The sequence below is a fragment of the Natator depressus genome, chromosome 6 (assembly GCF_965152275.1).
Source record: "Natator depressus isolate rNatDep1 chromosome 6, rNatDep2.hap1, whole genome shotgun sequence".
Classification (NCBI taxonomy): Eukaryota; Metazoa; Chordata; order Testudines; family Cheloniidae; genus Natator; species Natator depressus.
Window position 1 is genome coordinate 40,044,991 of NC_134239.1, and position 15,057 is coordinate 40,060,047.

The 15,057-nt window shown below is 43.1% G+C and overlaps 1 protein-coding gene across 3 annotated transcripts in view; it reads right to left on the bottom strand.

Moving 5' to 3' along the window:
• Positions 1-15,057, bottom strand: part of HIPK3 (homeodomain interacting protein kinase 3) — a 162,120-nt gene that overhangs the window by 14,265 nt on the left and 132,798 nt on the right. For all 3 annotated transcript variants that reach the window (XM_074955100.1, XM_074955103.1, XM_074955102.1), the window contains 5 exons: positions 6,549-6,670; positions 6,210-6,334; positions 5,943-6,101; positions 4,566-4,862; positions 1,784-1,924 (listed from right to left, as the gene is read on the bottom strand). In XM_074955100.1, the coding sequence (XP_074811201.1) occupies positions 1,784-1,924; positions 4,566-4,862; positions 5,943-6,101; positions 6,210-6,334; positions 6,549-6,670 (844 nt within the window). The remainder of the gene's footprint in view (positions 1-1,783; positions 1,925-4,565; positions 4,863-5,942; positions 6,102-6,209; positions 6,335-6,548; positions 6,671-15,057) is intronic.

Consider the following 15,057-nt stretch of genomic DNA (forward strand, 5'->3'; position numbering starts at 1 on the left):
ACCCAGGAATGGCTAAGCAAGACCACAACCAACAGTGGAATCAAAGCCAGGTACTTCATGGAGAGTAGGGGAGATTAAGCAGTGAGGCACTGGGGAAAGGAAACTAACTTTGTTTTAAATGTTAACTGTAAATGTAAAAATTCACACAAATATTTGTACTACAATGGTGCCTGGAGTCCCCAAATGCATTTGGGACCCACTGTGCAAGGTACTGTGCCAACACATGGTAGGAGACATTCCCTGCCTCAAAGAGCTTTACAATCTAAATAAGTCATAAGGGTTTGTGAGTAAATTAATCTAGGTGCTCATATAGCACCCATCTGCATGGTAGCTGGATGTGTTCATCACTGAGAGGAGATGTGCCCAAGATCATTTCTTTTTAAGAAGTCGTCTAGGAAAACATGAGAATGCTGATCTACACAATAAGGCACTTATCCGGCAAAGCACTTAAATACATGCTTAACTTTAAACACCTGAGCAATTCCTAACCTTAAGTCTGTTCCCTTGTGTGTGTGCATTATGATATATTTTTTAATTACATGATCACTCCTCCCCCTGCTCCCCGCCATGTCTTCCCCCAGAGCACCCGGCTCACTCAGCACACAGGATGGAGCACACTCCAGGAGTGCATCAGAGTTGCACAGTGAGGCTCTGCAGGCCCCCTGTATCATTTGTTATGGAAGTCAGAAGGTGTATATAAGTGAAATGAGGTGTGGGATGAGGCAGGGGATTGCAGGAAAAAAAGAATGGTCTCATGGTTAAGGCTGTTGAATGCTGCCCTAGAAAACTGGATTCTATCCCTGCCTCTACTACATAAGTTCCTACACAAGGATAGGCAAGTCACTTAAACCAAACTTTTAACAGGTGGTCACTAATTGCATGTTTCTTGTTTTCTGGGTACCTGACTGGAAGACCCTGGGGTCTGATTTGCAGAACTGCTGAGCACCACTCACAGCTGCAGCTAAATCAGTGAGAACTGTGCTTTGAACATATAAAGTGCTCTATAATGCTAAGTACTTTGAAAAAATCAGGACCTAGTTGTCAATCCAGGCACCCAAGATCAGTGGAAACTTTTGACCTTGTATATCATCTCCTTACCTCATAAGGGTGTTATGAAGATAAACTAATGTTTGTGAAACATTCAGATACTATAATGATGAGTGTGTCACATAAGGGGCCATGAAAAAATTAATAATTTTGTCTTCAGAGCAGGGTTTAAATAGTGAAGTAAGGAAGGCATGTGGCCAAACACTGAAGGAGAAAACAAAATATTCAATAGCTGCTCACTAATTGAGCACCATCCATTCTGTGCACTGCATGAAGCAGGTACTATGGAAAAAATTATATGTGATCATGTAATTAAAGACTGTACTATAACGGATGTGCACAAAGGGCTGAATTAAGGTTGTTTAATTCTGGCATTTCCCAACTTTTTAGTGTGTGACTTTGCAATCAATGTTCTTCTAATGGAGTTTTTTGTGTGTATTTTTTTTCTTTTTTTTACACACTGTATGAATTATTGCCATTCAGTTTAACACTATGAAACCATTCAATGAGATGAACACAATTTATCAGGAACAATTAATAAACTAGCTATGATATATAAATAATATATATCATTAACATACATATAAATCTCTTAGAATGACATAATTTTTTCAAAACATAAGTTAGCCTGTGAAAGAGAGAAATCTGGTAATGTAAAATACAATGAACTAAAAATGTCAGGAGTTTCACTAAAAGCAGACTTCCACTGTATCCTGGAAATAACATAACTTTGTACCTGTCGGGTCTCTTGCAAGGCGATGGACTAGACTGGCCAGAGGAGCTGGTGCTCAAAGTGCTGTCAGGGCTGCTTAACGAACATACACGATCAATATTCATAGTGCTCTGGCAGGCTTCACAATCTAGGCTACCTTTACATCTGAAGCAAAGAAAAATAATTAAGACAAAAAATAAATACTGCCTGTCATTTGGCAGGTCATTCATTCCTTCTACACATAGCTAACCTTAAAGTAATACAGACAGATCTTTAATATGTTATTTAGTACTACACTGGAAAGGGAATGGGGCCTATCACCCAAAAGATAAAAAGCAATGATTCTTATTCCTGTTTAGTGTTCCATTCGTACACAATCTAAAGTTTTTTGGGGTCCCTTTGGAAATTTTGACCTAAATTTTTAAACTCTGAAGCCTAAAGTAAGGCTCCTGAATCCACAGTTAGGCATTTAAGTTCAAAAAATTAAAAGTTCGGAATCTATGAATACCCATTCAGGTATTCCTGCAGGTATACAACACCTTTGAAAAATTAGGTCGTTTTTATTTTGGTGCCTAAATGTGAATTAGGAACCTTAGGCACTCAAAGTAAAAAAAAATTGGCCATAGCCCAGACCAAATCTTGCAGTCTTTACTCAAGTAAGTCTTCGGCTGGCTCCACTGATTTGATTTACGAAGAACTGTAGGCTATGGCCCTAAATAATTTATATATATATTTAAAAAAAAACCCAAAACCTCTGTACCATCTCTGCCATAGAAGTAGCTGATTCTTCTCACACTCCCCACAACATGCAATGAAAATGAAATGTGGCATAAATGGGGAAAGTGTGGGTGCAAGCATGAAAAAGATTTTTAAAGCAGTCCCGGATATTTAGACACACATCTTCTATTAGAATTAATTTAAGCTGTGTGGCACCCTGGACTGCCTTGAAAAACATCAACCAAATGTGTGTGTATGTAAACCAACACACACACACGAGTGCCTACATATTCTATTTGTTGTACACTACCACTAGGTTTGGCAGGATTTGATTTAAACAGATGTTAGTAAACATCAATTTCAGCTAACACTGAAATCAATAACAAAAAATATCCATTGGTAAGGATTGGGTGTCACTGGCCCTGCGGTAGCGCACAGAGCCATCTGCAACCCTGCTGTTGCAGGAGTGAGCAAGTGGGCCCATGACAGCAGAACTGCAGAGGGCTTCTTGGACAGCCAAGGGTCTGGCAACATCAGATCCTGGCAGGCACAATGTGTAAGGAAGGCTGTGGACCTGATGGGTCAGAGCAAAGACCCTCTCCCCAGCCAGGGTTGCGAGCAGGAGGACAAGTCCCCAGCCATGGGGGAGGTCACCCTGCTGCTGCATCTCTCTGTCCCTGGATAGGAGCCATTCAGTAATGGGGTGGCCTTCCCCATGGCCGCGGGCTCGTCCTTCTTGCATCCCTTGCTGGAGGTCTCTGCTTTGACCCACCAGGGCCACAGACTTCCCCTGACCTTGTGCCTGCATGAATCTGGTGTTGCCAGCCCTGCGACTGTGCAGTAATCCTCTACAGCTCCACTATCACAGCCCTACTCGCTCACCAGCCAGGAGTGCAGGGGCCCTCCCTGGGCAGGAATGGTCAGGAACAAGGTGGCCTTCCCCAAAGCCAGAGGCTCATTGTCCAACTTGCAGCACTGGATGGGAGCAGTCTCTACTCTGCCAGTCCAAGACTGCAGCCTCCATGCACCTTGCACCTGGGTGTCTCTAGCCCCTTGGCCACGCAGAGAGCTCCTTGCAGTCCCACTGTCAGTTCTGCACTAACCCCAATCCTACTCCCCCCTTAACTCCCCGCAACTGTAAATATAAAAATAGTTAATATAGATTTTTATCATTTCCCCCTACCCCAATTTTTGACAAAACTTGCAAAAAAAACCCCAAAACCCAAATAGTGCCAAGCCTAACTACCGCTACTGAACATAAATGCTGATATACATACAAACCTTATTTGCACTCAATTTACACATGGAAGTATTTTATATGTTGAATTTATGGTTTGCATGCACAAGCAATGTGCAAAAATTATATGAATTAATTTTACATAAACTGTACACACACTACAATCATATTTTGAAGATATGGCTCTAAATTTTTATCTTCTCCTTGCCTGTTTACCAGTTTCAGATTCACAGCCTGAACAATCAGATGACATTAGGCTTCCTCAAACTTATGTTTAAGGAAAAGCCATAATTCACAGCCATATGGAATGTAAGTGCATTCAAACAAAACTGACCTCTTTTCTTTGATTCACAGTAATTTAATATGGAATAATTTATTTCATAACTTATAGAAAAATCATTTTAGGATGGAATTTCTATTGCCTATACTCAACTTCCAATTTCATACACAGATACATGTAATGCTACAGAGGTGGGTACGTATGAAAAGTGCAAGGCAATATTAAGAAATAAAATCAATAAACATGCTATACCTAAGAGTAGTCAATTTTCAAACTTTAACAACTCATCTACTGTTATAACAAGAATTCTAAACATTAAGTCCCTGTTATGAATGCACTGCTTGCATAGCTATGCAAAGCAGAACTTTACAAGTAGCCTTCAGTTTCCAAATAAGATACTGCCATGGAGTTGCCTTTTGTACCAAAAAGTTGGAAGCACATTGACTGCCATTGTGTCCAAAATCAAATATTGACTACACACAATAGCTGAACTAGAGGATATTGCTGGAATCACTGCATGTTTCTTAGTATAGGTAACAGTTTAATAAAACTAGACTTATTTAAGCTCTTACTCTCTTAATGAATGCCTTTGTCCTGTATCGTCTTCATCTGTGTCACTACTGATGGTGATCACACTGACTGCTGGACTTGGAGAATCTGCAATGATGATAGCCTGGCGCTGTTTGTTTGAAATAGATGAATCAGGGTCCTGCCTGACAGATGTTTTGCAACAGTTCCTCTCCTGTCCTTCTGAGTTATGATTGTCCTGTGCTTCTATACAACTTACTCTCTTGACAGACTTCACATTAATTATCTTTGGAGATATAAATGCTGAATTTTGGATATTGGTATTTTGTAACACATTACTCCTGTGAAGAAGACACCTCGTTAGACAGTTAGTAGAATCTTTGTAACATACTTGGAAACTTAATTCTATTCTCCTCCCCACAACTTAAAAAAGCCAAGTAGATTAAAACATCATTGTTATACATCCATGAATAAAAATAAACAGTAAAACATAAAGCAGTGAAGATACAGGTAAATATATTGCATATATGGTAATTCATAACAATGATGGCAAATTTTCCAGGTAAGTATTGCAAATAGCAAGCAGGGTTGTTCTGGATGTTGCAATGTAAGGTCTAAGGCTGGATTTACCAGTGAAATGTAATACAATATGCTGAAAGCATCATTCTCTTATAAAGGAAAGAAGGAATGAAGAAATGCTAGCTTGGACACTACAGACATTTCAGTCCTTATTCATTGGAAAGATTCTCACTGACATCAATGGGCTTTGAATGACACCTTGCCTTAGCAAACACTAGAAAAGGAGTCCAGTAGTATAACCACTACCATAATTGTTCTTCATAGCCTTGGCTTCTCCATTACTAAAACATCCCATACCTTTGCAAACCACTTCTGTAGTGATGGGGCATATTTTCTACAGTGAGCAGCTAAAGAGTTTCTCGCTGCCAGCAAAAGACAGACTATTCTTAATACTAGTCTAGCCATATTATGACCACTATTATATAACTTCTATTCATTTTTAATTCTTTGACGAATCCTCATTCATACAGAATTAGGAGCATCTAATTAGGACTCTCTCGATATATTTTTAAACCCTTGCCAAAGGCCATTTAAGCACATATGTAGACAAAGCTGCTACTATCCCAGGCAGAGACTAGATCAAAGGTAAAAAAAAAAAAAAAGTTTATTTCCATTTCATGTCTCCCATCCTGTTTACCAAAATGCTTCAGAGAAATTGATAAAGCAGCTAGCTAGGTGTTTATTTTCAAAAGGGGCAACAGAACAGTTTGAGCACAGTCACTGACCTTAGTGAGCATGCATTATTCATATATCTCTCTCATCCACTGAACAAAGGTTGTGAAACTATGACCTCACAATCTACACCAAATTAAAAAAAAAAAAAAAAAAACTATTTCACCAACCTGTTCTGGCACAGTTTATTTCTTTTGGTAGCTGCAGGCTGTGGCCAGACAACATGTGCAATGCCCACACTAATTGGCTGAGTGGCAGACAAAGTTATTTGATTTAAGAGAGGCTGTGGCATCACTGAATTGTAATGGCTGCCATGAGGAATCACTTTCCTAAGGAGAGAAGAGAGGAGTTATTAGCTGTAAACTTTTCAACTCAAATCCATATTCTTTGTTACGCAAAAGTCCTAAAAAAAGGTGTACAAAATTGTTTGGACCTACCCCCAGTCTCCAAATCTTTGTGGACCAGCCACAGGATCAGAGGCTAGAGTTGCAGTAGAAGGAGCCACAGGTGTTATTTGTTGCCAAGCAGGAATCAATATTTGCTGAGTTTGATTAGACCATGGCTGTTGTGAAGTAAAGCAGATTTCATTAAGTGGTAAATGACCAGTATTTATATTAGCTTCTTAAAACTCAGCATAAATCCAAAAAAGTGATTGAAATGGGATACTTTAAGGACATATCAAACGCAATCTTTACAAATATAAGATTTCTTAAGTGCCTAGTAATATAAAATTTTTAATAGCCATTTTTAAAATACACAATTCCAAATGAACCAACCTGAGAAAGGACTCCTGCTCGTATCTGTAGTGGCTGTATAGTAGGGGCCTGTGTCACCAATGGAACGGTATTATCTACCCTTAATGAGTAACCAGTAGGCTTACCATGGTTTGTAGGAATTCCTAATGGGAAAAGGAAAAACAAATGAATCATACAAGCTTTAAACAAAATATTATTATGATATAACTAGAGCAAAATAAAAACACTGGTGAGGAGAATTTTAATCAGACAACTCATTTTTCTTGCTATGCTTATAATTTAGTCGTACCACTGATTTAGACTTTTCAAACTGGATTAATCAATGTGAATTATCTTAGGCCTGGTCTACACTACGAGTTTATGTCGGATTTAGCAGCATTAAATCCGAATTAACCCTGCACCCGTGCACACAACGAAGCCATTTTTTCAACATAAAGGGCTCTTAAAATCGATTTCTGTACTCCTCCCCAACGAGGGGATTAATGCTGAAATCGACAACGCCATTTCAAATTAGGGTTAGTGTGGACGCAATTCAAAGGTATTGGCCTCCGGGAGCTATCCCACAGTGCACCATTGCGACCGCTCTGGACAGCACTCTGAACTCGGATGCACTGGCCAGGTGTACAGGAAAAGCCCTGGGAACTTTTGAATCTCATTTCCTGTTTGGCCAGGCAAGCTCATCAGCACAGGTGACCATGCAGTCCCAGAATCGAAAAAGAGCTCCCGCACGGACCGAACAGGAGGTACTGGATCTGATCGCTTTATAGGGAGAGGAATCCGTGCTATCAGAACTACGTTCCAAAAGACGAAATGTCAAAACATTTCAAAAATCTCAGAGGCCACGAGGGACAGAGTCTATATCAGGGACAACACAGTGCCACGTGAAACTTAAGGAGCTCAGACAAGCATACCAGAAAACCGAAGAATCAAACGGACGCTCCGGGACAGAGCCCCAGACATGCCACTTCTACGCTGAGCTGCATGCAATTCTAGGGGGGGCCGGCCACCACTACCCCACCCCTGTCCGTGGACTCCGATAATGGGGTACTCTCCGCCATGGCTGAGGATTTTGCAGATGGGGAAGATGAGGAGGACGACGAGCTTGGGGAGAGTACACAGCACACCGTTCTCCCTGACAGCCAGGATCTTTTTATCACCCTGACTGAAATACCCTCCCAACCCAACGAAGCCAGAGAAGGGACCTCTGGTGAGTGTATCTTTTTAAATATAATACATGTTATAAAAGCAAGTGTTTTTTAATGATTAAGTAGCCCTGAGGACTTGGGATGCATTCGTGGCCAGTACAGCTACTGGAAAAGTCTGTTAACGTGTCTGGGGATGGAGCTGAAATCCTCCAGGGACATCTCCATGAAGCTCTCCTGGAGGTACTCTAAAAGCCAGAGCAGAAGGTTTCTGGGGAGAGCAGCCTTATTCCGTCCTCCATGGTAGGACACTTTACCACGCCATGCTAGTAGCAAGTAATCTGGTATCATTGTATGACAAAGCCTGGCAGTGTATGGTCCCGGTGTTTGCTGGCATTCAAGCAACATCCGTTCTTTATCTCTCTGTGTTATCCTCAGGAGAGTGATATCGTTCATGGTAACCTGGTTGAAATAGGGGAATTTGATTAAGGGGACATTCAGAGGTGCCCATTCCTACTGGGCTGTTTGCCTGTGGCTGAAAAGAAATCCTCCCTGCAGTTAGCCACATGGTGGGAGGGGGGATATTGGCGCTGAGCTGTTCGCGTTTGGCTAGCAGGGATCTTCCCTGATACCAGCCAGGCAGTGGGGGGAGGGGAAAAGTGATCATCCCAGAAAATTGGATGGGGGGGGAGAGGGTTAGTTTGGTTTCTGCTGCTGCACATTAACAGGAAAACTGCAGCAGTAAATGGCCAATTCAACGGGCTTTGCTTGGTATGGGAAAGGAGGGGGCTGCTGTTATGAAGGTTGCAGAAGCCGAAAGACTATGGCTTACCATGGCCGCCTGCAAGCCGAATTCTGTTGCCTGGCCCTGTGTGTGTGACCTTTAACACCAAAGCCGCAGGCACTCAATATAAGATGCAAAATGCGACCTTGTACCAAAATCAAATGTGCTATGTAATGTGAATAGTGTTGTTCACTGTGAAAGAGTATAGCCATTGTTCTGTAAAATTTATCTTTTTAAATACTTCACTCCCTTTTTTTCCTCCAGCAGCTGCAAATGTTTCAAGCCTCCCTCCTCCGTCCCAAAGGCTCTCTCAGATAAGGCGGAGAAAAAAACGCACGCGCGATGAAATGTTCTCTGAGCTCATGCAGTCGACCGGCACTGACAGAGCTGTGTGGAGGGACACAATAGCAGAGTACAGGATGGTGGCCGATGAACATGAGGAGAGGTGGCGGCAGAAAGATCAGAGGAGGCATGAGGAAACGCTGGGGCTACTGCGGGATCAAACGGACATGCTCCGGCGTCTGGTGGAGGTTCATGAACGGCAGCAGGATCACAGACTGCCGCTGCAGCCCCTGCCCTCCCTCCTCCCCAAGTTCCATAGCCGCCTCACCCAGATGCCCAAGAACGTGGCGGGGGGAGGCTCCGGGCACCCAACCACTCCACCCCAGTGGACAGCCCAAGCAACAGAAGGCTGGCATTCAACAAGTTTTGAAGTAGCCTTTTCCTTCCCTCCTACCCTCCTCCCACACCCCACCCGGGCTACCTTGTGAGTTATCTCCCTATTTTTATAATCAATTAATAAAGAATACATGTTTTTTAAACTATAGTGACTTTATTTCCTTTGCAAGCAAGCGGTGATCGAAGGCGGGAGGGCGGGTGGCTTACAGGGAATTAGAGTCAACCAAGGGGGCGGGTTTTCATCAAGGAGAAACAAACAGAAGTGTCACACTGTACCCTGGCCAGTCATGAAACTGGTTTTCAAAGCTTCTCTGATGTGCACCGCTTCCTGCTGTGCTGTTCTAACTGCCTTGGTGTCTGGCTGCGTTTATTCAGCGGCCAGGCGATTTGCATCAACCTCCCACCCCGCCATAAAGTCTCCCCCTAACTCTCACAGAGGTTGTGGAGCACAGAACAAGCAGCAATAACAAAGGGAATGTTGGTTTCGCTGAGGTCTGAGCGAGTCAGTAAACTGCGCCAGTGATCCTTTAAACGTCCAAATGCACACTCTACCACCATTCTGCACTTGCTCAGCCTATAGTTGAACAGCTCCTGACTACTGTCCAGGCTGCCTGTGTACGGCTTCATGAGCCAGGGCATTAAGGGGTAGGCTGGGTCCCCAAGGATAACTATAGGCATTTCAACACCCCAACAGTTATTTTCTGGACTGGGAAGTAAATCCCTTCCTGCAGCCGTTTAAACAGACCAGAGTTCCTGAAGACACGAGCATCATGAACCTTTCCCGGCCATCCCACGTTGATGTTGGTGAAATGTCCCTTGTGATCCACCAGTGCTTGCAGCACCATTGAAAAGTACCTCTTGCGGTTTATGTACTGGCTGCCCTGGTGGTCCGGCCCCAAGATAGGGATATGCATTCCGTCTATCGCCCCACCACAGTTAGGGAATCTCATTGCAGCAAAGCCATCTAGTATGACCTGCACATTTCTCAGAGTCACTACCTTTGATAGCAGCAGCTCAGTGATTGCGTTGGCTACTTGCATCACAACAACCCCCACAGTAGATTTGCCCACTCCAAATTGATTACCGACTGACAGGTAGCTGTCTGATGTTGCAAGCTTCCACAGGGCTATTGCCACTCGCTTGTGAACTGTGAGGGCTGCTCTCATCTTGGTATTCTTGCGCTTCAGGGCAGGGGAAAGCAAGTCACAAAGTTCCATGAAAGTGCCCTTACGCATGCGAAAGTTTTGGAGCCACTGGGAATCATCCCAGACCTGCAACACTATGCGGTCCCACCACTCTCTGCTTGTTTCCTGGGCCCAGAATCGGTGTTCCACGGCATAAGCCTGCCCCACTAACACCATGATCTCCAAATTGCGGGGGAACGTGGTTTTAGAGAAAAGTGTGTTCATGTCCTCAACACTGCGCTGCCGTCGCCTCCTTGCCTGGTTTTTCAGGTGCTGGTTCTGCATACACTGCACGATAATGTGCAAGGTGTTTACAGGTTTCAGAGTAGCAGCCGTGTTAGTCTGTATTCGCAAAAAGAAAAGGAGTACTTGTGGCACCTTAGAGACTAACCAATTTATATGAGCATAAGCTTTCATGAGCTACAGCTCACTTCATAACTGCTGTGGTGAGCTGAACGGGCTCTATGGTTGCTGTGCTATGGCGTCTGCTCCTGCTCGGGCAATCCAGGGAAAACGGCGTGAAACGATTGTTTGCCATTGCTCTGGTAGAGGGAAGGGCAACTGAAAACATGGCTTACAAGGTTGGCTTACAGGGAATTAAAATCAACAAAGGGGGTGGCTTTGCAAGAAACAGAATGGCCCCCTCAAGGATAGAACTCAAAACCTCAAGGATAGAACTCAAAACTGGGTTTAGCAGGCCATCGATTTCATGGAGGGAGGGAGGAGAAAATGAATACAAAACAAATCTGGTCTATTTCTTGTTTTGATCCACTTCATCTATCTTTATACATCTTGCTCGCAGCAGACTGTGCAGTACGACCGCTAGCCATCGTCATCTCCTGGGTGCTCGGCAGAAGACGGTGCAGTAGGACTGCTGGCCATCGTCTTCTGCTGGCTGCAGATTAAAAGACAGTGCACTGCCGGTAGGACTGAATCGCCACGAGACGAAACTTAAAAGGGAAATGACCTGGCTGAGTCACTCCCATGTTTGCCCAGGCACCCCTGACCTCATCGAGGTTGGTTAAAAGAGCACCCTGGACTACGTCGACAACGGCTACCAGTCATACTGCACTGTCTGCTGCCAAAAGGCAATGAACTGTTGCTGTGTAGCAATGCAGTACTACGTCTGCCAGCACCCAGGAGACATACGGTGACGGTTAGCTGAGCGGGCTCCATGCTTGCCGTGGTATAGCGTCTGCACAGGTAACTCAAGAAAAAAGGCACAAAATGATTGTCTGCCCTTGCTTTCATGGAGGGAGGGAGGGAGGGAGGGAAGGGGGGGCCTAACGATATGTACCCAGAACCACCTGCGACAATGTTTTAGCCCCAGAATTCAAATGGACGGTGGAGACTGCAGGAACTGTGAGATAGCCACACACAGTGCAACGCTCTGGAAGTCGACGGTTGCCTCGGTACTGTGGACACACTCCGCCGACTACATGCACTTAGAGCATTTGTGTGGGGACTCATACAATCGACTGTATAAAAACGCTTTCTACAAAACCGACTTCTATAAAATCGACCTAATTTCGTAGTGTAGACAAGGCCTTAGGAGATTTTGTTTCAGTACCTATCTGTTCAAGTGTGTGTTACTGTAATTTGTGTAATCACTATGAGAACACATTCTATAGAAAGAACCAATTATATTTTATCCTCAGCAGAATGACTCATGCTAAAAGCTTTCTACAATGCTGAGAGTTTTACTATCTATTACAAATTTCCTCGGTTGCAGGGCAGCCAAGGAAAAACAACATTGGGGGGGTCAATGGCTAACTTCACTGCTCCCCACAGAGTCCTATGGAACTCAATCACTTCCTACCTACTAACATTTTCTTTCCACAAGGTGTCCTTATCAATTCCTCTAGCTCTTAACAGCGATGCCTGTAAGGAAACCACATACATGGACCCCTTCTGTCCATAGGTGGCGTATGAGTCTTTCGTTTGGGAAGGCTACTCCAGGATCACTGGAAGTACCCTAAAAGTGGGGGGCCACCGGTATGCAGACTGTGGCCCCGCCCCCTGCTCTGCCCCTCCGCCCTGAGGCTCCACCCCACCCCACCTCTTCCCACCCCACTCCACTTCTTCCCCCCGAGGCCCTGCCCTCTTCCAGCCCCTAATCTACCTCTTCCCCCAAGGTCCCGCCCACCGCTCACTCCCCTCACCTCCTCCCACATCACTTGCCTTGAAGGCAGGAAAAACAGTGGAGGTGACCCACATCCAGCATTTGCCCCCTGCATGGCCAGCCTTTTTTATTTTGGGGAGGGTAAGTCTCCTCAAGTCTCTTATACATGCCACCCATGCGTCTGTCTGGTTTTAGGATCTTCTGTGGGGAACCAATATTTGAGTCTCCCTACAATCCATAAAATCTTTCCAGCAGAGCCCATGACAGCCAACCCACAACCTGCTTCTCTTGTGTGTGTTCTGGCACTGTGAACTGACACACACCTGAAATATTACAGCAAGAGCAGTCCAGGAAAGACACCCTCTCTAATGTTCTATGAGTGTTTTAATGGCTTGTCATCCCTACTGGGCTTTACCAGACTCAGACAGTCACAGATAAAAAATGGTGCAATGTTTAAGCCACTCAATAATTTTCAGATGACCTAACAATATAAATAGGGAGGGGGGCAGTAGTTTTTTATTTTTTCAACAGCATTTTCTAATAGAACTGTTTTCTTTCACTGCAAGTTCTACTGTCAATGAGAATATACTAATTTTGACTTCTGGTCTTGCCTTTTACATGACACATACTGCAGTCAATTACTAAGCCATACACATATGGGTGACAGGAAACTACTGCCTAAGATTATACATTCATTTATGCATTAGGAGGTTGTTTTTATCTTTTATTTCAATCGACTGAACATCTTTGAACATGCCACATTGCTATACTAAGTTGTAACTGTTTGACGAAAGGCTTGGAATTTAAAAAACTTTGTTGAGTAATTTCTTCCATCCAACCATATAGAGCAGCAGCACCTTAATTCTGCCAAGAGCAGCAAGACTCAGCACTTAGGATATTCTACACAGAAGCCAAACAGGGAATGATGAACAGCACCAAATATTGTTAACATTTTTCTCCCATCACCTCCCCACCAAAAACTCAGCTTGTCACAGAGGTGCTGAAACCAGTATGTTTGTTCTCCCCCATTCAAGCTATGACTAAATTAGGACTCTAATTCAGCAGTTCAGCACACTACTAAGAGCAGGCAATGGAATCCAAAGACAACTATTTTTTCCTGTACTGTCTCCTTTTCAATATCCTATTTATTAGGTATTACTAAAATAGTAACATGCATCTTAAAAAAAAAAGGTACCATTAGCAGAGAATAAATTACTTACCTATAATTAGTATCCTCAGAAGGAAATAATCTGTGCATAAAGTTATATGTTTGGCTCAAATAGTCTATAACATTTTGGGCTGGTGTACTCAAAGCTTTCAGAAAGTTCTGAAACCCAGGTTAGAGGCAACAGCTATGAATAACATAGTTGGTAACACCTGCTGGCTCTATCTTTATCTTAAGAAAGGGTAAGTTTTCTTGGGTTCTGAATTTAAGCAGAAAGGCTTTTCCTCAGCCTATGTCTATCAGGGTCTCTCTGACTTCCAGTTGGTGAGAGAGAATTAAGCGGGATTTAGCATAATTTACAAAGAACTCCTTAACACCTGCAGCTCTCAATGATTTCATTTTCCCTTTCAAAGACTGGCCATTTTCCAACAAGAACACATGCCCTCTCAATACAGGTGCATTGCAGCAATGGGTAACCTCTTCAGAGAAAAAAAAAAGATGAAAGAATACAACCAGACTGAAATCCAACACCCAAGTGTCACCTAAACTGTCTTGTCTTCTCCATAGTTGACAGTGACTTGAGATGAGAAAGACAGTTCTTGTCAAAACAGTTTATATCTGATGGGTTGATTTTAAAAAATACAAACAGCAAAAACTAGAGTCTCTTCCCATAAATATCTACTGTCAGATTCCAGATACTGTCCGATACAAGTCCTTCAAACAATAAAACCTCTGTTTACATGATGTGCATGTGCTTGTTTAGGGGAATAAAGCCTAATCTATGTTCTTATATACATGTAGAAAGGTACACATCCCTGTGGTATCCCAGTTATTTTCTAGTCTGCCTCAGAGGAAGTACTTGTATGCTAACATTGTCACCTCATCGGCTACCAATCATTTCCAATAACTGGGTATTAGGCATTATCTGAAGATTTCTTTTCAGGAATTCCAAAACATCTATCTCAAAGGGATGTTACAGAATTATTGTAAGGAAAGGTTCTGCCAACTTATCATCTCCTTCCCTTAAGGACAGTGCAATTTAACCAATATCCCCAAAGGTAAGGTGGAATAAATTTTATTGATGGTGCTGCCTGTAGGTGCATATCAAATGCTTAATTTTGGTGTTCATGTGATAACTGTAAATGGTGTTTTAGCTAAAGATAAGAATAAATTACTAAACTTAAAACTGATTGTTTCCTCTTCATCTCCCACTTTTATATTTTTTCTCTATAAAAATCCATTTTCCTTTTTATGTCCTGTTTGATTTTCCCTCCCCCTTCCTTTTTGTTGTTTTCTGTCCTCTTCTTCTGTATCTCTCTTGCCCGTCCCCTTCAGCTTTCTCCTATTCCTTTCCTTCCAGGACCCATCGTACTACACTGTTCTAAGACCCCTATCCATTGCTCACACTTACAGAGAAATGCCTCAGAGCATGAAGTTTCCACAAGGTCCACTACC